A 20,590-nucleotide genomic window follows, 5' to 3' on the forward strand; every position below is an offset into this window, starting at 1 on the left:
ACTTAAAAAAAAAGAACTCTACAGTACATGCTGTTTTGTAGCCAGAAATAAAATAACATGAACACAGAAACTAGCGCACCATTGTAAAGCAATTATACTCCAATAAAGATGTTAAAAAAATAATAATAACATGAAGAGCCAGAAGATCCATTAGAAAGATGCTTCTTGTACAGACGGGTGTGTGAAGTTCCTTCAAAGGAGACAAGACTCCAAGACAGCAGTATCAGATCCTCCCCTTAGAAATGCCCCATCTGGTTTCCAGGCAGTCATCACCTTTGCTGTTGGGGGGCTGGGGGTGCTGCTGGCGGGATCAGGAGGGTCTCACAGGCAGTAAGACACCAGCACTCACAAGGCCTCCAACCCCTGATGAACGCTGGTAGTTCAGAGAAGGGAGAGTGGGTGGGGCCTCTGCTGATTCTGCCCAGCCCAGGACTTGGTTTTTCCTGGGAGCAGAGCCCTTTGCCGGGTGGGAGCGAGGAACACCCTTACCTGTTCTGCGAACAGACTGTCAGGAACCTGGACCATCGCTAGAAAGGGTGGGAGAATCAGTGTCTGGGTACCCGTGCCTAGAGGAAGACCACGTTTCCACGGGAGGCGTTGCTGGGAGGGGTATCTGTGCTTCTTATGGGGTTTTGGGGTCATTATAATCTCTCCCTCTCGGCATTTTGGAACCTTTAAGAAATAACGATTAATGCCTTCCCTCCTGCTCTAGGTATTTACAGAGTGCCCGCAGGCACCAAGAGACAGGGCTTGCTCCAGATGACTCCCCCGGAAGCCTTGCTCCTTGTTTCTGTGCTGCAGGCTGTTGTCTGTATGCGATCCGAACTCACTCCGGACCCCGGAACTCATCATTTATCCTTCTTCTCTTTCCCTGTCCAAATGAGTGTTTCATTAGGAACTATAATCCACGAATATCATTAGAATTTACAGAAGCAATTGGGATATTTGCAAGGCGGGGGGAAGCTGGTTCTAATCCAGTCTCAAGTGATTTGATCAACACAGATTTAGACCTTCCTCAAGGACAGGCTGGGGCTTAAAGCTGCTTTGGATTCCTGGGGGGACTGAGCCTGAAATCTTCACACTCTGGACCTGGGAGTCTCCTTGAATCCTCCTCCATCCCATGATGCTTTTGGCCAGAAGCAGGTGTGTCAGCCCACACCTAGATAAATTACAAGGAGAACAATGTCCTCTCCTGAAATTTCACCTGCTCTGTCCCTTGAACAGACGTAGACCACCTTATGAGATTGCTCAATGCTGGTGGACATCGTCCCTGCCTCAAGTTAAAGTACCCATGTCTTTGTGGAAGGTGCTTTGGTATCCATGACATCTCTGAATAGAAAAATGGGTTTGAGTGGGCAAGGATATTCCCTGAAAAAGGATGGGGGTCACTGAAGCTTTTTTTTTTTAAAAAAAAAAGAAAGAAAAGAAAACCTCAGGCATTTTAATATGTTAAATACATACTCAATTATTAATTCTAAAGACTTCTACAAATCAACCTAGATGAAACTTTTTTCACCTTTTTCCTGCCTTTTTTCCCCTTCTCAGGAACATTTAGACCTACCCTATGGCAATGACTATCGGGAAGTCTCTGCCCTGTATATCAGGGTAGCACAAATAATTCAGCATAAAGCAGCCCCGTTCCTGTAGCTTGGCATTAGGATAAGTATATCTTAAGAAAGTTCTTATGCAGACTTGGCTTCAGGCAATAAAACGTCATAGACGTATAACTGTAGCAAGTGAAATTTCTAGGGAGCAAATTAGGCTGAAAACATCTTCTAGAGATGGCTAGAAAGGAAATGTACACCACCCCAAAATAAGGCAAGTTATGCAGTAAATGTTTCATTTATTGGCCTTCTTCCATTACTATTATGGTTAAAAGACATCTTGTCAATAAGAAAGGTATATTTATGGAGTACTGATGTCTTTCAAAAGGCTGCTCCTGTCACAAATGCCTATAGCGGTAGTGATCGGCTTATGAAGGCAGGTGATGAAACCCTGTACAAATGCATACATCTCCCCATTAACCCTTAGATCATCAGGCATTATTGTCACTTTACCTGGACCTGTCATTAGCTGAAGCAAGGTGATCAAGCCAGACACTTCAGAAAAATGCCAAAAACAGAACAGTGTCCCTCAGGGTTTCAAGAAGAGGGTGTGTGCCTTTCCGAGTCCCTTGATAGAATCATTGGGGGAAAATAAAAGGTTCCCTGTGAAGTGGGCCCTTTTTGCCTGTCCCTTCCTCCTGCTAAAATTGAAAACTCTCAGGTGTCCAATTTTTAGTGTTCCTAGGTTGGCTAAGGGAGTAGCTTTCTTCAACATCCAAATAAGGAACCATCACCCACGCAGAACAAAAAGCAAACAGAAAATCTCACAGTGGAATCAGGACTTTGGCTTCTCAACATTTCCCCATTTTATAGCTTCCTTATGTTTTCAGATTCTTTTTTTGGCTTCCTCAGTCAGCACACTCCCTGCATAGCTAAGTCCAACACAGTGGGTAACAGATCATCCATCTTGGAGCCTGGATCTTTAAAGAAAAATCACACAGAACACATACACACATGTACGGAACACCGTCTAGGTTTAATTACTAGAATCTTGCCAGGTGATTGGGGAAGCTGAATACGGTTGTTGACATGTATTCTCTACTTCTGGTGAATCTAAGAAGACTATCCTTGTTTTTCCTAAATTCTAAAGCCAAACTTCCAGTATAGTTTGTCCCTTTTGCTGCTATGCTGGTGAGCCTCTTAGCGTAACTGGGGTGTGGGCTGAAACTACGGGATCATGGATTTTCTGAATGTTAGAAAGGACCTAAGAAAATATCCAGTCCAAACACCTCACCTGTCAGGTGAGACAGGACAAAGGGGCCATAGGTAACAAGGCCAATGGCCAGCCTGTTTCTGCCATATTCCTTCAAGCACAGTCCCATATTTCAGAGGACATCTAGCACTCTGCCATAACGCCCCCCAGTAGGGAACTGATGCCTGAAAAGTGATTTATATAAACTGAAACTTCCTTTTCACGCTCCCCAATAGGGATGAACAAGGAAGTACCAACGGGAGAGGTAACGTATTCACTTAATTTTTGAGGTTAAAATGCAGATTGCTAACATCAACACAGGTCCACAGAGATTTAATAGAGGGATGGGGCTTCCCTGGTGGCGCAGTGGTTGGGAGTCCGCCTGCCAATGCAGGGGACACGGGTTCGTGCCCCGGTACGGGAGGATCCCGCGTGCTGCGGAGCGGCTGGGCCCGTGAGCCGTGGCCGCTGAGCCTGTGCGTCCCGAGCCTGTGCTCCGCAACGGGAGAGGCCGCGGCAGTGAGAGGCCCGCGTACCGCAAAAAAAAAAAAATAGAGGGATGGCTGAAGGGGAGGAGAAAACAGAGAAGTGAAGTAGCAGAAGGGCGTGGATGATGAGAAGGAGACAGCAAGGAGGGTTGAGGGACAGTCTACTTACAGCTCAGGACCTGGGCTGGCCCCGGGAAAGGCCTCCAAGGGAAAAGGTCCCAGCTTCTCCTCCAACCTGAGAGCCCCCCAATATGCAAAACTCCTTGGTTCAGGCTAAAGTCAGAACTGGTGTGGTTTCCTCCCTGTGTTTAGAACCCCTGCTATTTGGGTAGAACTCTTGGTCCTATAAACTAGGAGTCAGTCATCAGTATCTAGGGAGAGAAGTAGCCTCAACACCGGGACACAAGCCAACCGTTGTTTAAAATTTCACAGCAAATCTACAAATTACATGTCCAGGTTGTGGGCCAACCTGACCTTTTTTTAAAAAAATATTGTATTACCTTACTTTTTGCCAATTTCAATTTCACACCCTCCCCCCACTTCTCCCCTATCCCCGCATCACCTGAAGCCCTTTCAGAGACGCAGGGGTAATTGACCCTCTGAGATCTTGCTGGTCTCCCCAAGCCTGTTTATGGCACAAAGTAACAGGATTAAATGTGGCACATGGGCTATCATGGAATAAGTTTTAACTGCTTAATTGAATCAGAGATTTAAAGAAGGAAGGATTCAAGAGTTTCCTTTGAATGAGAAATATAAGGATATGCCAAAATGGATGAGGTTACTAATGATGGGCAGAAAGCCCTTAATATTTACATACGATAAAAACGCAGGCCAGGACATTAAAAACAATAAGTACATTCTTTAAAATTTCAACTCAGTATGTTTATGAGCTTTCATTTTCCAGGTAAGTCCTATAAAGGACACAGAAGACCCCAGTATCCAATTTAATTCAGATCAGCTTTAGACTAAAATAAAAGAACCACTGCACAGGACAAAGAAATGGCCACAAAGTTGAGTTACTATAAATGTGTTCCCGTTTGAGTAAATAAGCCTTTAAAACAGGCCTTACGAAAGTCTACGCTGTACACAGACTCAGGCACCTAAGTATACAGGTGACAATTAGCAAGTGTGAGAAGCTATGGTCATTTGCTAAATGTGTAAATCTAAAGGCAACCAAGTGAAAAGACCTAAAAAAAGGACACTGTTAAATCCATTTGTACATGGATTTAACAGTGAAGCATTTCATTCTTCATGTTTTTACTTGGTGTCTTGAAAGAATCCCCTTTCTGTCTCCACTCACCCTCTTAGAAACTGTGCCCGCCTTATTTATTTATGAAGTCTGAAGGTTAGTCCTACCTGCTGAGACTAATTAGCCCTGTGCTTTGTATCCTATGCAATCCTGTCTGATTAAAGGTACACATTTGTTTTACTTCTTTTCAGGCTCCTTCTCACTCTACTTCTGATTTTCTGATTCATATAAAAGCTGGGAGTTTCAGTGATTCTCCTCCATAGCCCTCCCCCATGCCCCCACCACATTTTTATTTTGCCCACATCTTACTCTTTAGTGTGCAAATGTGGTTATGAATTTTTTTCCAGTGCAAGGGAATGCATTGGCCTTGTCAATCTTGGTATCATCATTTTTAGTAGTCTTCTTGCTGAGACCTTAGCCTATAAAACAGTTTTGCTGAAAACCCAAACTCTCTAAATATTACATTTAAATTTGCTTTCTTTTGGAAAGCTTAGGTGCTGACAGGCCAGCTGAAGAGCAGGTGAGATGTTTTTTTAAGGGATGTGGGTGAAATAATTTAGCTCATCCTGGACTCCAGGCCAACACTGCTCCTAAAAGACAATTTGCTAATTCTTATTGACTTCTTTTTTTCTGGTTCTTTTTGTCCCCTTTCATGTTGTAGATTCTAGTCCACTTCTCGTTGGATATTTGCAAGAAAATGAGTGTTCTTGCCCCATTTTCTAGGGACACGGTGTTTTGGGACCCAGGCCTTTCCCCCTTCGACATAATTTTCTTCCCCATTTTGTAGCAAATCAATCTGCTCTCCAGGAGAGAGCCTAAAAATCAACAAATACCTGCCTCAAACCTCAGGTTTTCCATCTCCTCCCAGAGGTCTTCCAGCATCAGCTGGGTTAGCAATTTCCTGCCAGAGCCATCTACATCTTGATTATTTGGTCAGTCTTTTGGGGATTTCATTTCAGACCCCCTTCCAGAAAGACTCCAGACCCACTGGTCCCAAGGGTTGGTGAACTTTCAGTTTTATTTTCCCTGGCGGTGTTAACGCCCAAACTTTTCACCCTGAAAGTCAGAAAGGACTTTGAATCCTAGCTTATTTCCTACCACCTCCAAAGTCAGTTTTAAAAAAAAGAACAACACTCTACATTGAAAAGAATCATGTATTTTTCCTTAAGGATATTTTTAATGCCCTTGACAAACACTACAGTATTTGATTGTTTTTTGGATAAAAAGTCATCCTGGCATATTTATTCTAGTGAGACTTAAGATTTAATGAAATGATTCACTATTAATAAACAAGAAAGGGGAGGGAAGACCTCGTGGGTTAATAGTTTCTTTCATTGCAGATAACCAGGAACTTTGCCCAGCCCTCCACTTCCCCAAGCTCTCTGAAAGTGGAGGGTTGATCTCTCTTTTTGACCACTTCTCTTATATCCCGCCCAAGGGTGGCTGATTTCATTGCTGGCTTAACCACTAAACACCAGCCCGCACCCCTTCCCCACAATACTCTCCTCCTTTTCCCCTTCCTTAAGACTTATTTCTAATATTTCTAAAGTGCACTTTTTCTGGGCCTCACCCCATCCCCGCCCCCCAAGTGGGCTTTCCTTCCGCCTTCCTCGGCTCGGATTCCTGACGCGGTCGCCACCCCCTTCCCCTCCTCTCCTACTCCGCATTGTCTTTCTGAAGCCACCCCCCTCCCGGAGCGAGTCCCCGTTCCCTCGCCCAGACTCCCAGGCTCGCACACACTCAGCGCAGGCCTCTCCCCCTGCACACTCCTCCCTCCGTCTCTCCCCCCCTCCCCCGCCCCTCTCCTCCTCCTCCTCCTCGTCTCCCTCCTCCCTCTCCCGGCGCCCGAAAGGATCATTGTTAGCCACCCCCGCCCCGCCCACCCCGGCTGTTTATTTATGCAGACGTCACCGGGCCGGCCCCGCCCCCCGGCATCTCATTAAGCGAGTGTGTTCCTCTCTCCCTGTCAATAATCTCCGCTCCCAGACTACTCCGTTCCTCCGGATTTCGATCCCCCTTTTTCTGTCAATCAGCGCCGCCTTTGAACTGAAAAGCTCTCAGTCTAACTTCAACTCACTCAAATCCGAGCGGCACGAGCTCCTCCTGTATCTTCGGCTTCCCCCCCCTTTGCTCTTTATATCTGACTTCTTGTTGTTGTTGGTGTGTGTGTTTTTTTTTACCCCCCTTTTTTTATTTATTATTTTTTTGCACATTGATCGGATCCTTGGGAACGAGAGAAAAAAGAAACCCAAACTCACGCGTGCAGAAGATCTCCCCCCCCTTCCCCTCCCCTCCTCCCTCTTTCCCCTCCCCAGGAGAAAAAGACCCCAAAGCAGAAAAAAGTTCACCTTGGACTCGTCTTTTTCTTGCAGTATTTTTCTGGGGGGGGGGCAAAACTTTTTGGGTTTTTTTTTTTTTTTTGGCTTTTCTTTCTCCTTCATTTTTCTTCCAAAATTGCTGCTGGTGGGTGAAAAAAATGCCGCAGCTGAACGGCGGTGGAGGAGATGACCTAGGCGCCAACGACGAACTGATTTCCTTCAAAGACGAGGGCGAGCAAGAGGAGAAGAGCTCCGAAAACTCCTCGGCAGAGAGGGATTTAGCTGATGTCAAATCGTCTCTAGTCAATGAATCAGAAACGAATCAAAACAGCTCCTCCGATTCCGAGGTAGGAAAAGCCCCTCGGGCTGGCGGGGTTCTTAATCTATTTCCTGGGCTTGGCAAATGTTGCTTAAAGGGGAGAAATGGGGGCTGGGGGCGGCGGCGGGACGCCGCGGGGCCGGGCGGGCGGCGTGTGCGTGTGGTGCCACCATTGCAAAAACTTGTAACCCTGTTTTTCTCTCCCATCCCAAACCCCCCCACCTCGCTGATTCTTTTTCTCCCCCATCTCCCCCCTCTGCGTGGCGTTTGCCCCTCGCCCTCCCCACCTCCACCCCTCCGGGAAGGCGGAAAGACGGCCTCCGCCTCGCTCCGAAAGTTTCCGAGATAAATCCCGGGAAAGTTTGGAAGAAGGTGAGTACGCCCCGCGCGCCCCGCAGTCGCCGGGAGCTGTCCCCCGGGCCCGCCGCCCCGCGCGCCCGGGCCCCGCGCCCCGCTCGGCCGGGCCTTGCGTCGGCCCGGTCGGGGCGCCCAGCCACTTGGGGCACTTTCTAAAAAGTTTCTCCTCGCTCTCTCCCGCTCCGCGCGGCCGCCGCCGTCCCCTCGCTGCCCCGCCATGTTAGCGGCCAAGAGGCAAGATGGAGGGCTCTTTAAGGGGCCACCGTATCCCGGCTACCCTTTCATCATGATCCCCGACCTGACGAGCCCCTACCTCCCCAACGGATCGCTCTCGCCCACCGCCCGAACCGTAAGTGCCTCCGCGCGCGGCCCCCGCCCGCTGACCGCCCGCCCTTGCCTCCCGCCCGGCCCCGCATGCGGCCCCTGCCCTGCCCTGCCCCCTCCCTCCCTCTCCCCTCCCTCCCCGCCTCCTCCCCTCCCCGCCTCCCCTCCCCCTCTTGTGGCCCAGGCAGCCCGAAACTCTCCAAACTTTTCTGCCTTTTGTGGACTGGATTTGTTTGCACTTCGCCATGTTCTTGCTTTCAGTTTGTTGCCTCGTGATGTTGGGGAGACTCTTCTTTCCAAGCAGGGCTTTGTTGGTTGGGGGGCAATCAGAAGAACTTTTTTTTGCGCTCTGATTCCCCCCGCCCCCTTTGGTGGTGGTGTTTGTTTCTTCACCCTGGGAAGATGACTGTGTGGCTCGCTCTTTTCTCCCTCTCCCTCTCTCTCTTTCTCTTTTCCTTCCCTCTTCTGTGGCGTCTTGGGCTTTCCCCGGTTAACCCCTTGGCTGCCGCTGCCGGGGACTGAGTTAATGGGCTGCGCCCGACGCGAGGGGTAGAGTGGATTGTCCTCCAGGCGTTGGACTTGAGAACTAGCGGGCGCGCGGAGCCCGGGGCCTTGGAGGAAGCGCCTCGTCTTTCTCTTTCGGCCGCTTATTTGTTTAGCTTTCTAGTGGCGATGGCTGGCTCTCAGCCCTCCTTCCCTTTTCCCCTGGAAGGTCACGCTTCCAAGACTGGTCCCACTGCAAACTTGGGGGCTCTGGGCTTCCTTTGCTGGGGCCACCCCGCAGGGCCGCGAGCGCCCTGGGCGCCGTGGCCGGCTCGGCTGCCCGGCGCGCTGGCTGCGGGCTCTCCCGGGCCGCGCGGGGTGGAGAGGCCCCTGTGGCCGCGGGTTTTGGTTTGTATGGAGCCGGGATGGCCTCCTCCGAGCGGACTTGATGTATTTCTAGGGAATTTTGGTGCCTTGGGGTTTATAGCGGGATCTGCGCTCGCCAGCTTCCGAGAAGGCCCTCAGTGGGCCCTGGGGGGGCCAAAGACCAGGTTGTGCGGGGGCCCAAGGATGTATAGAGGGTGAGGGAGGCCGAGGGCTCCTTTCTTTCAAGGGATTGGGCTGCTGATCGTGGGCCACCCAACTTTGGGGGCTCCAGGGAGGCGCGGGGTGCCAGGCTCCGGGGGGGTGGCGCTTCCCGCGGCGTGCGTCCCACGTCCCCCCGTGACATTTGTGAATAAGGCTCACCCTCTTCCCCGACAGGCCTCTGCCCCCTGTCCTCGCCTTGAACCCCCGCCCCCCATCCCACCCTCCTCTAAAAAGCCTGTATTACGAATCTCTAGACGCAATCTCTAAACGTTTGTGCCCGGCTTCTCGGGATTGTCATTTTGCACCCTCTCTGGTTTGGTCCCCCTACCTCTTATTTACACTCACTTCTTCTGTTTTCTTTTATTTTTCGGTAACTCGAGATAGCAATTTGAAATAGTGCACCCACTGTTCAGCAGCCGTGGATTCGGTGCTAATGGCCGAGGGCTTGCCGGACGGGAGTCGATCAGATCTACAAGTGTTTTTAAGCATTAAAATATTAACTATCAGGTTTGACTTGTTTTTTGGGGCCCTGGCAAAAATGGCAAGGGCATGCTAGACCGGTCATTTTTTATGGCCAGGAAAGAGAAATAATTATTACCCTCCTTCCCCCTCCCGCGCGCCCAGGCTTCTGCATGCTTGGGAAGCTGGGAGAGCATTTCAGCCCGACCTCCTCCTTCAGGGCCAGTTCTTTCAGGCGGCGGGGGCCGGGCAGTGGGGTTGCAGCTGTAGGGGAAACATAGTCCGGTTACGTTGTATTTTTCTTGGGAGCCTGTGGGCATCCTGAACCGGGAGTATTCGGCTCAGAATCGGAGAGTTTGTGTAATAACCAAGCCGACCAAGCGACATTCCAAAGTAACCCTGAGAATTTCTTACTCTCCTCCCCTCCCCCTACGATGGAAGCCTCTCTGGTATTATTTTAAAATCCACTTAGCCATCTGAAAGGCCATCTGAATATTGAGCTTTGATGGTGGGCTTGCTGGCCTTCTTGACTCTTTGCAAACTCCTGCCTGTGACCGCTGGCAATCTTGCTGCAAGATCTCCTGAAACTCCAACAGTTGTGTTGCGCTGTAATTAGGAAACAGGGAAATTGTTAAAGGTAAATAAATGATTTCCCGGTGCGAAAAGGATGGCTCCCAACAACCCCGTCCCCTTTGTGGGCATTGTAGGAACCCTCGGCGTCTAGTTATTTTAATTGTGGACATAGCGGGTGGCCTGATGCTGTGACATCAGATGGAGTCTGAGAAGACATTTCTGAAGTCAGGAGGCAGTTTTAGTATTTGCGTGTCAAACACCAACAGACATCTTTAGTGTGCACAGGCCCTTCCTCCTCCTATCTGTTACCTGGGTTAGCTGATGTGCTCCAGAATTAAGGTTATTTAAGCCGGTAAGTAGAGCCATGGAAATGAGGCTGAGAGGCTGTTGTGTGTCACTCCTGACCTCTTCGATCAGAGGGCCGGCTTGCAATTCCAGATTTGATACAGCTGCCGAAGGAATCTATAGGCAAGATAGCGGTCTTTTCATGCTCATCTGAAATTCTTAGTGCTTCACAGAGTGTGTTTTTGAGGGCAAGGTGTAAAGACAAATTAGCTGTATGTTCTATTCTCTTCCAGACCCTCCTTGGTGGTGGTGTTCTTTTGCTACATTTTCTGGTAACTTATGAGTGTACCTGTAAGCAGTTGCATCCTTTAAAAAGCAAACTCTTTGGATTCCTGATTTCTGCTTTTCTTTTTAAGAATGTAAAGAATTAAGGAGTATCATTAAATGGGCTTATGAATAATATTTGATCTCAAGAATAATGCTTTAATTGCTGGAGACGCCATAAAGCTTGATAGTAATAATTTTATTTTAAAATGACAAAAGATTTCTACATTACATTAATTTAGCCTTTGATACTGTAATAGGAACAGCTTTTAAAAAGGTTCAAATACAAAAAAGCATTAAGGTGAGAGGTCTGGTTGAGTAGATGGGAGGTGATAGAACTGCAAATATTAGAATTGTGGTAACATTTGTATACACCAAAGATAAGAATACTGTTACCATATTAAAGTAGATAGGAAAGAGTAGTTTTACGTTTCTTTTTTCCCTCCTGCCAAATGAGAATATGGGATACGGTGGCCGAAATTCCAGTTAGGTTTGAAATTCTTTTTAAGGGGTTGATTATTAGAGCTTTCACATCTTCTTTGATCCAAAGTTGTTTGCTTTTCAGCTGAAGCTGTTTGCTACTAGGTTGAACAAGTAAATAAGCAGCATCTTGAATTCATTTTTGAACTTGGAATCCAGCATTTAAAGGAAACCAAGAGGGGCCTATTATTCACTGGGGTTTTATTTAGCCGGGCAGCACCTTCTCTTTCTGCCTGGTGAAAAATGGATGTTTTCTCCTCGCTCAAACAGCATAATCCTTTCTAATACAAAAGATTTAGAGCCCGGAGTGTGAAGGGTTAATGGTGGTCCTTCCCCATTGTCCTCCTACCCCCCACCTTCACCCCTGATTGTTTTGACAACACTTTTCAAAGTGTGACATTCCAAGCCCCTACATAACAATGTAATATTACTGTAATTACACAGGTCATTACATTTTAAATAGAGAACAATAAAATGCTTATCGCCCTGAAAAAGAACAGGTGTTCTTGCCCTTCTTTGGTATTTATGCTAATTGTTTTTCATCTCCTTCAGAAATATTTATGGCAAACATGTTTAGATTTCAGTCTCAATGCAAAGTATTAATTCCGTGCTAATCTTTATAGGTTGGGGTTTAATGTCTGCAGTTTGGATTATGGGCTCAACATTCACCCAGTAAGTCATATTTTAATGATTATAAATTTAATATGCCAGTGCTTTGCAGTTTGTTGAAATGAAAGCTTTCTGAAACCCCAGAAACAAACTATGAGGCAGTCCGGGAGCCTGGAGTGTTTATCTGGAAGAAGTGTTTTTGGAAACTTTTGACTGCTGAAGGGAAGTAGCTTTCACTGATGCCCCCTATCTGATTGAGAAAAGCTTTGGAGGAAAACAATCCCCGCTCTGGCTAGGAGTTTTCCACCTTGATTTTAATTTTACTGATGTGGATTTCATTTAGCGTCCCTGCTGGAAGCTGGTCCGCTTTCTGTTTCTTAGCAAGCTGTGAAAAAGTTACAGGGAGGTTTCCGGGGGCTGGCAGATCAAGAATGCTGTTCTGTTAGCGCAGGATAACTGCAGTTCTGCACGCTATTAAAAAAATATTTGCTTTAGAAAACCAGCATTTTAATAGTTGCACCAGAGGCTGTGCTTTTAAAGATTACAGTAGAAGTCTTTCCAGGTTTTGAATGCCTCCTCACATCCCACGAGGTGCCTGCGTGCATACGAAAAGCGCCTAGATTTCTTGGTGGAGAAATGTTGGTGCAACTTCTCTTACACATGCACAGGGGGTAAACTGGAAGGTATCTAAGAGGATTTTACGTTTTGTCAGATGTTTCACAACAGGGGCCCCCGAATCACATTAAAAATGCACTGCAGAGAAAGGACAGCTGCAAATTTTTGTGTGGACCTGTGTTTCTGGACCATGACTAAAACTCCGAGGACCTTTTCCCCAGCTGTCTGGAAGTTCTGTGGAAGTTGGTTTATTGGCAGTTAAGTCTGAGGCAACCTGGATTTAGCAGAGGCTCTCTCCTACACAGGAAATAGATGACATTATATTGGGGGAAGGGACAAAACTTCAGGCAAGGAGTGATTTACTCCTTTATTGTTTTTTTAAAACATGGCGTTGCCAAATAAACAAGCACTTTCCAAGGAAGTAGGTATAAGCTTTTTTAGTCTTGGTGAGTGGAATTAGATAATATCTTTAACCACATTTATAACTGTTTCGAGGTGACACATTTCAGAAGTTTTGAGAAGGAGCTGGGTGAATCAAATTCTTGAGGCTTTTATTTTTGAAGGGGGTGTGTGTTGTGGGCGTCTGAGTTTCTTCTGGGGGTGGATATTGGCAACCGTGTAAGTAAATCTTCAACTCTGACTTATAATTGAGCACGTTTGTGAAGGAAATGGTTAATTTTACAACCAAAGGCAAACTTGCACCTCGACAGGTCTGCTGAAAGAAATGTGCCCCAGTCCTTTGCTGGCAAGCGCCACCGGGTCATAAATCCACAGGCTTTATTTACAGCCCATAACACTTATGAATGTTAAGATATTTGACGCCACGTTGGCCTTATAATATTCAAGGTCCGCAGACACTGGCAGTAGCTCAGATTTCTCTCACTAATTATAAGCAATGAGATGGGGGTGGGGTGTGGAGACCCCCTCGCAAAAGCTGCCCTCTCCCCTCCTCTGACCCCCATGCCTACAATCTGAGCTTACTGAGACAGACACCCCCTCCTCCTTTGGCAGCTGACTTGTACTTTTCCTCCAGGCTATTGTTACACACATTTATAAAGAGCACTTTCAGTAATGGAAATTCAGTTGGGTGGGTGGGAGGGGCTCGGCGCAAATGCCTTTTTTCAAAAGCAAAGTTGCTCTAGGTGTTTGCATCTTTTTTCCTTTTCTTCTGGCTTCTCCCTGTTTCCTTTCTTTCTTTCTTCTTTTTTTTGAGACCCTCTTGCCTATATTGTGCATATTTCCCAGAATACTTAAAGAAACCTGATACGGGAGATGGGTCTTTAATTTATAGGATGTTCCGCTGAGCTGGAAGGGAAAATACACACATTGCACAGTGCGCTAGTTAGCGTGAGGGTTAAAAAAAAAAAAGTGCTATAGAGTGAGGAGAGTTGATTAAAAGAATTAACAGACGAGAAAAAAGTCCCAGGTTTAGCTTGGGAGTGGGAAGGCCATTCACTTGGGGGAAGTGCGCTGGTATCTGGGGGAGGAAGCACAGAAAAGTAGCAGGGGAGGAAGAATAAATGCTTGCCTGAGAAAGATTAGAAAAGTGCAAGAAGATGGCACAGAGATTTGGGCATGAGGAAATGGCTTGATTGAAATTAGGGATTAGAAGTTTCTTAGCGAGAGGTAGAAGCACCATGGGTGGGGGGTGGCTATTAACAACGATATGGCTCAGCTCAGTCAAAACTGGTCGCAATCCACTTTTCACCCAAAGAGCTCTATCCAGCAGCAGATAAGTCAGTCCTTCATGTAAGTTATTGTGTGAGGAGCTGGGGATGGGGGCATCTGTGGTCAAGACCCCGATGTGACAGAGAAGGCCAATTATCCTCCTGATTTTAATTCATTCTTAAAAAAGTGGGCTTTCTAGTGTGTGTGTTACAAACTGACCACCTGGTAAAGGGGGAGTGGGATTCTGAGGTGTGTGGGTAACTGTTGAGGGGGGTAGGAGCTGATCGCGCTGTCCTTGCTGGCCGGAGCCTTCCTTCCATCCAACCCAGACTTCAAGACAGAGGCTGAAAGGTTTTATTTTCTAATCAATGGAATGCAGAAACTTACTAGCCCTCAGGGACAGATATGAGTCCCTTAACAGCTCATTACAAAGATGGGGCTGTGGGATCTTTGAACGGGTTATCAGCCCTGGTGTTCTTCGGTTTTCCCAGGATAGGTTTTTTTCTTCCTTGGGCACATCTGATTTCAGGCTGGTAATATGTCTGTAATATTTTATTCTTTTCTTTCTTTTTTTTTTTTGGTCATGAAGTAGCCCCAAACAGCTCGATCTACAGGGGGAAGGAATGGTTACTAGTGGGATCAGCTCTGAAGGAGTTAAAATTGCTTGCTAAAGTTTGGCATCATGAAAATAAATTTGAGGCCTGGTAGACATTAGTAAGGCACAGCACATTTACAGAGCTTAATTAGTACGAACTGTAATTGTTCATGGTCTGCCAGAAGAAGTAATGTTCAGGAAAAGTGGAGTCCTTCTCTTGCAGTCTTTAGTTTGAAACCGATAAATCACTTGCATATTTGTGTAGTGATTCAAATGGAGCTAAGACCTCTCCCATCCCAACATGTGGTAAATTGTAAAGTCAATGAATTGCAGATGTAGGCTACAGTGAGATTCTCTAAGAAAATGCAGAATGAATGGGAAAGAGTGATGCTATAAATATTTACTGAGAAGATAACTAGGTTCTTGCGTGCTGGGCCAATTATGATGTACTAAATATATTAGCAAAATTATTAAAAAATCGAGAGAGGATTTGTGCGGGTCTTTGGGTGGGTTGGTTGGTTTGGGAAAGTGAAATAAAAGGCACTATGTTATTGTCGTGTCAGTTTTATTAAGCCTGAATCACAATGGCATACCCAGGGAAGGACACATGAAACCCACATTAATGCAAATTAATTCGTTATGAGTGTGCAGCCTGTGACTGCTAAGTGGAGTAATGATGGGGCATCATTTTAAGAGTGTTAGTGTAGCAACTTTTAATGAAAAATGCTGTGTTAGGAACATGTCTCAGCACTTTAGCCCACGTGTTTTTATATGCTGGAAATGTGTTTTGGACAAGAGCAGGAAACTTGCTTCACTTTATTCTCCCCTCCCCCAAACAGTTTAAGAAATGTAATTATGTTTTGATGTTTAAAGAAAATCATCTAATTTTCCGTCAAAAATACCAATCCAGAAATGCCCATCACCATAACCAAGTTCAATTTCAACTTCTTTCTTTTTTTTTTTTTTTTGCAAGAGACTGCAGCACAAAGTGGAAAAATGATGAATGTAGCATCCCCCATAGACCTATAGATATAAGTTTATTGAAGTGATTTCCCCCCCCCTTTTTTTCCTTCTTAGAGGATTTTGGTCTCAGGCAGTGTTGCAAGTCAATACTTCTTTCCCCAAATGTGAGTAGGTGGATGTGTATGAAAGCTGTAAAAGTTAATGATTGTTCTCTGACTCATAGCTGATGGTTTCAGGTTGAGGAAAAGAAAAGAAAAAATTAATGAGGGTAAATAGACATTTGATGGAACGTTAAGACAGTAGGAGAGATTGTTCCTGTGTCTAAAGGCATGTGTTTTGTTGCAGCAGAATTTCTGAAGGAGAATGCCAGGAAGTGAAATGGGGTTGCCTTTGTTAAGTTGTTGTAGGAGGGTACAGATGTTCTGTGTCTGGATCTTTGCAGGAATGTTTAAGCCTCCATACCTAGCAGTCAGTGCTGGCTTTGCCTTCCCTGTGGAAGTTAGAAGTCCCCTTGGCATCTTTTAAGGGGGCGGGCAGGCACCCAAAGGCCTGATCAGAAGTTTCCCACTAAATGTAAGAGGCTCCCAGCATAGGGCTGGGGGTGCTGTCTCTGTCCTGCAAAATGACTGGTGACTTAAGAAAAAGTCTTAGATATTTAAGCCTCTATTCTGCCTTTTATGCTAATGACATGGAAATTAAACTTCAAGTGCCTCACGGTGGTAGCTACACGGGAGAGGAAGGTGGACCAAAAAATCCCCCAAACCAAAACCGTTTAGGAAATGAATCTGAATTTCTTCTAATCCTTTTTTTTTTTTTTTAAATTGAAAGCTTGGTGATTCATAAAACTGGAAATACAGCAAATGCTCCCCACTCTTCCCAATTTAGTGGAATGAATAGGCATATACAAAATTAATCTTCATCCTACTGGAAGTTTGAAACCCAATGTAGTGTTTCAAGATTTTTAGTCGCCTTTGAGGATGAGATCTCTGTGATTGAAAAAGCTGTTTCCCTTTTCTCCCATCTCTGGGTATCTCTGATGTCTTGTATCTGAAACATCAAATTTAGGGCCAGTAGTAGTGATTAGAAATGAAATGAGAGAAATCAAGATAGGATTTCTTGATAAGGGAGGTGGTTGATCGTAAAATGTTGGTTTTTGAATTGCTGGAAAATGTAGGCAAGGCTGTGCTGAGCACCACCGCATCTCCATGGCTCTTCCTCTGGACCACAGGGGGCTGGGTCACCGGGAGGTGTTCGAATGGGTGGTTGGGTGGGCTTGGCCACTGTAAACAAGCACACAGGAAGGGAAGGTTTGCTTTGTTGAGAGTTTCACAGGAAGAGGACATGAAAAGTACCTTGGAGTTCTCATTTGGTGCTGCTTCAGGGTGCCTGGGGGGGGCGGGGCAGGGGGGAACCACGGTGAGGGTGTGTTGCGGACCCAGGGTACAAGAGTCACAGTTGCTGGATGCGGAAATGACGTGCAGTGCTGCAGGTGGCCAAGAGCAGGGGTGGTCCCAAGAGTCCAGGCCTGGGGGAACCTGGTTCTTGAACTCAGATGAGCCTTAGATCGCCACCTAAGATCTCTCAAGCGCCCCTCATCTTCCAAAAGCAAGCAAACAAACAAACAAAAGCACAAAGGGTCAACCCTCTCTTGTTCTTTCTTCTAGCTTTTTACGGAGATATAAATAAACTATTGTTCCAGTTTAGAATGCCAAGTTTTTACCGGGTCCTTGTATTTTATGTTTGTCTTAAAAAGCTAGACTATAATGGACAAGGCATCTCTGTGTTTTCCAGGGATGGAAAAAGCAGTATTTAAAGGGTGTGATTTAGAAAAGAGTATTTGGGAAAAGAGGGGGTGGGAACCCAAAGGAGAAACGAGAAAATTGTCTTCGTCGCTGTTGCTGGGGGGAAGTGTTGAAGCTCAAAATCTCTCCAACGTAGTGGGTACTGGCTGGGAGCGAAGAGCTGATTGGAGCTTGTACTGTGTGGATTTATGAGCTGGTGGCGGGTATTCCGTGTTACTGGATACCTGAGGAGGGGAGTTGCATTACTTGGGGATGTTAGATTGGTGTGTGTGAAGGTGAAATTAACTTTGTCCTACCAGATTCTTAAGGACCTTTCAGCTGCATTTTTACTGTCTTAATTGTAGCATTCTCTCTGGGGTTGTGTTGTTGTTTGGGTGGTGCTGAACGTGAGGATTAAGTGTGGAACCGGACAAATGGAAATTGAATTTGGATTAGCCACAGTTTCATTAATTTATTCAGAGGGCCGTGATTATATGAAATTTTGTTTCCACGACGTATACTTAGTTATCAGGTGTCCATTCGATTTTAATTGACGGTAGGAGATTTCTGTGGTTACCCTGAGTGCAAGATTGCCTTAGGGCTCCGCAAGGTTTGTGGGAAGAAAAGCTTGGACAAGTTTCCATTAAGCTCTGAATCAGGCAGTTGGAAAATCGCAGCATAAAACCGGCTGAAAAGGGGGACGAGGTTTTAGTGTTGCCTTCTCTCTCCTGAGCAGGGGAGTCCCTCGCTCCGACAAGAGCTGCTCTCAGCCAAGAATTCCAAACTCGCAGAGGAACCTATCCCTCGCACAAAAGTTGTTTTAACACAATGCAGAATTGTCACAGTAATTAGTGCGAGCTCCTTACTGACTGGCAGTTTTCACAAAAAGGACAGGGGGGCCAAGGGGGCAAATTCATCTGTCTTTTTCAGTGACTCACTTTGGATGAACTGCTCCTGAGTGTGTGTGCAGGGGTGGAGTGCTGTGTGTGTAGGGGGCTTATCTCAGTGGCTCAGCCTTTATCTTTCGTTGTTTTAGGGAGTGTGATTCATTACTCTGCTTTGACAGGTAAAGGAATATATATATTTTTGGCCCACCTTTATTGTGCCCCCTTTTTTAACTTTGATTAGTATTGTTTGGGAGCAAGCAGACTCCTAACATATATACAGGCAGTGTGTTTTTGTTTGTTCACTTGGAGCAGATACAGTGATCTCAGAACCCACTATATCCCGAACTGGGAGCAGTACAGCCTTATCCCGTGAGCAGTGTGCATATAGACTATTTAAAAAATTTCAAATTTCAAATTTTCTATTTAAAAAACTGGGTTGCGTTTAGTATGAGTTGCTTCAGAAGTTCTTATGTGAATTTCTTTTTTTTTTCCCCCCCAAATAAAAACCTGTATAAACTGAATAATTTTTCTTGCAGGGAGCAAGATACAAAATAATGGGGTCTAAAGAACTGCTATACAGGAAGGTTCTGGTAATAGGAATCGTACTGTGGTAGTAACGGCAATAGTTTGCTATAGTAATACAGATCTGTGTTTGGAAATGTAACTGATTTGCCTATTACTGCGAGGGAGATGGGCAGTGATTTCATAGGACCGTGTGATTCTTCATCATTTGTTCGTTTATGGCCAATTAAAATGCATTTTCAGATATTGTTGAGACCTTTTAGTGTTTGTTGTATTGTTTATAAAATAAGTCAGCAGATGGTGTTTGTTCTCCCAGTTGGTAGGAGCCCAAGATGAATAAGTACTATTTGGGAAAAGAAGAATTTGGAGAGGCCTCTTGGTATTCCTTTTTATTTGGGGCTGCCCGTTTCTTTGATGGTAGATCTGTAGAGCTTCAGAGGGAAAGGCCCAGGAGAGACTTTAGCCTTCTGCTGTGGAGAGTCTGGGTGAACCAGGGATGTACCTTCACCCAGGGGCCCCCAAATACATAGGTGGTCTTTAGAAAACTCAGTGGCTCTTAGGCACTGGTTGGTTCCTTCTTTGGGGAAGTGTGGCTTCCTAGAGTGCGTGCAGGCTGCAGAGCCGTCCTGAGCCGTCCTGGGACTGATAGCTTAGTCATTGCGAAAGAATGTATAAGGCATCGAGTGGCCCCTGAATTCTGCCTGCCACATTTGTTTTCCCCAAAATAGAATTGCGTTTGAGGGTGAGAGCCTAGTTCTTAGAACTCTGGGGGGCTTGTACCTTTGCAGTCTTGTGGCTTCTCACATCCTTTCTCTCCCAGTCTTTCCCTCTTGCCTACGTGTCGCAGTTCTGATGATGTTTGCAGCATCCCGTTAATTTTTCTGCAGCATCTTGCTCAGCACACTGGCTTCCTTTATGTCTTAATGGGCGTCCGTCTTTCCTTCTCGTGTCATTGATCCTCGCTCCCGGCCCCCTCCACCCCCCTTTTGCTTATTGAATAGGTGCTTTTTTTAAAAAAAAAAAACTTTAGATTATTATGATCATCTTATTTATAGCAACAAATAAAAATACAGAGGTCTTGATTGAATGCCAAGGCTGCAGTTCAATCTAGGAAGGTTTGTCTGCTATTCATAAACTGCTTAAGATGTTTTCTTGTAGTTTGTGACATAAGCAGAACGCTTTGATTTGGTTTCTTTCTACAGCTCTATTTTCAGTCCGGGAGCACACATTACTCTGCGTACAAAACGATTGAACACCAGATTGCAATTCAGGTAGGACATGCAAGAGATCCCGAAGCTTGATTTGTCAATGTGTAGGTCTCTTGTGTCTCTTATTCTCCACCCCTCCCCCTGACCTAGGTGATGATGGTGGTGGTGATGACGGCAGTGTGGTTGTGGTTGATTCTTCGGGGGAGGTTGGAAGCAAAGAAGAAACAAGAGCAGAAGAAATGCTGCTAAAATGATTTAAAGATAGGGAAAGAAGGAGAAGCCTGTGTGTTTTTGTTAAGAGCATCTTGATCAGGCATGATGGGCACACAGACCCCCTAGCTTGGCTACTGTTTTTTGCTTCAGGAGGGGTCTTACATTGGGAGTCACATGAGGTGACAGAATGTGAATGGGAAGAATTGAGGGGGGTGAGATAGCAGAGGAGGCTGTGTGACAGCCAGAGAGTTGTTTCCGGTGGATCAAAATCATGTTAAGTGGTGCTAAGAATATCACTTTTGACCTGATTGTTCTGAAATGTTGATTTCTCTAGGACTTGTTGATACACGACACTGGAAGTGCTGGGAGGGAAAGGCGACAGATCCCAGCTTTTGATGAGTGTCCTGTTTCCTGCTCACGTACTACTTCCATTCTCTTAAATCCAAAGGCTAAACAAATCACGGACTAATAGAGACTCAGAGCTGA

At 45.9% G+C, this 20,590-nt stretch overlaps 1 protein-coding gene across 27 annotated transcripts in view; it reads left to right on the plus strand.

Moving 5' to 3' along the window:
- The first annotated feature begins 6,465 nt into the window (after positions 1–6,465).
- Positions 6,466–20,590, plus strand: part of TCF7L2 (transcription factor 7 like 2) — a 197,811-nt gene continuing 183,686 nt past the window's right edge. For 4 of the 27 annotated variants that reach the window (XM_022568725.3, XM_022568733.3, XM_089898189.1 and 1 more), the window contains exons 1-4: positions 6,467–7,198; positions 7,476–7,542; positions 7,752–7,876; positions 19,886–19,954. In XM_022568725.3, coding sequence (XP_022424433.1) covers positions 7,010–7,198; positions 7,476–7,542; positions 7,752–7,876; positions 19,886–19,954 — 450 coding nt within the window. In that variant the 5' untranslated portion in view covers positions 6,467–7,009. Of the gene's footprint in view, positions 7,199–7,475; positions 7,543–7,751; positions 7,877–19,885; positions 19,955–20,590 lie in introns of all 27 variants that reach the window. The other 23 variants (XM_022568739.3, XM_022568757.2, XM_022568755.3 and 20 more) reach the window with 13 other exon arrangements.

The sequence above is a fragment of the Delphinapterus leucas genome, chromosome 16 (genome assembly GCF_059928025.1).
Source record: "Delphinapterus leucas isolate spDelLeu-1000000601 "Yukka" chromosome 16, BTC_Dleu_Yukka2, whole genome shotgun sequence".
Lineage (NCBI taxonomy): Eukaryota > Metazoa > Chordata > Mammalia > Artiodactyla > Monodontidae > Delphinapterus > Delphinapterus leucas.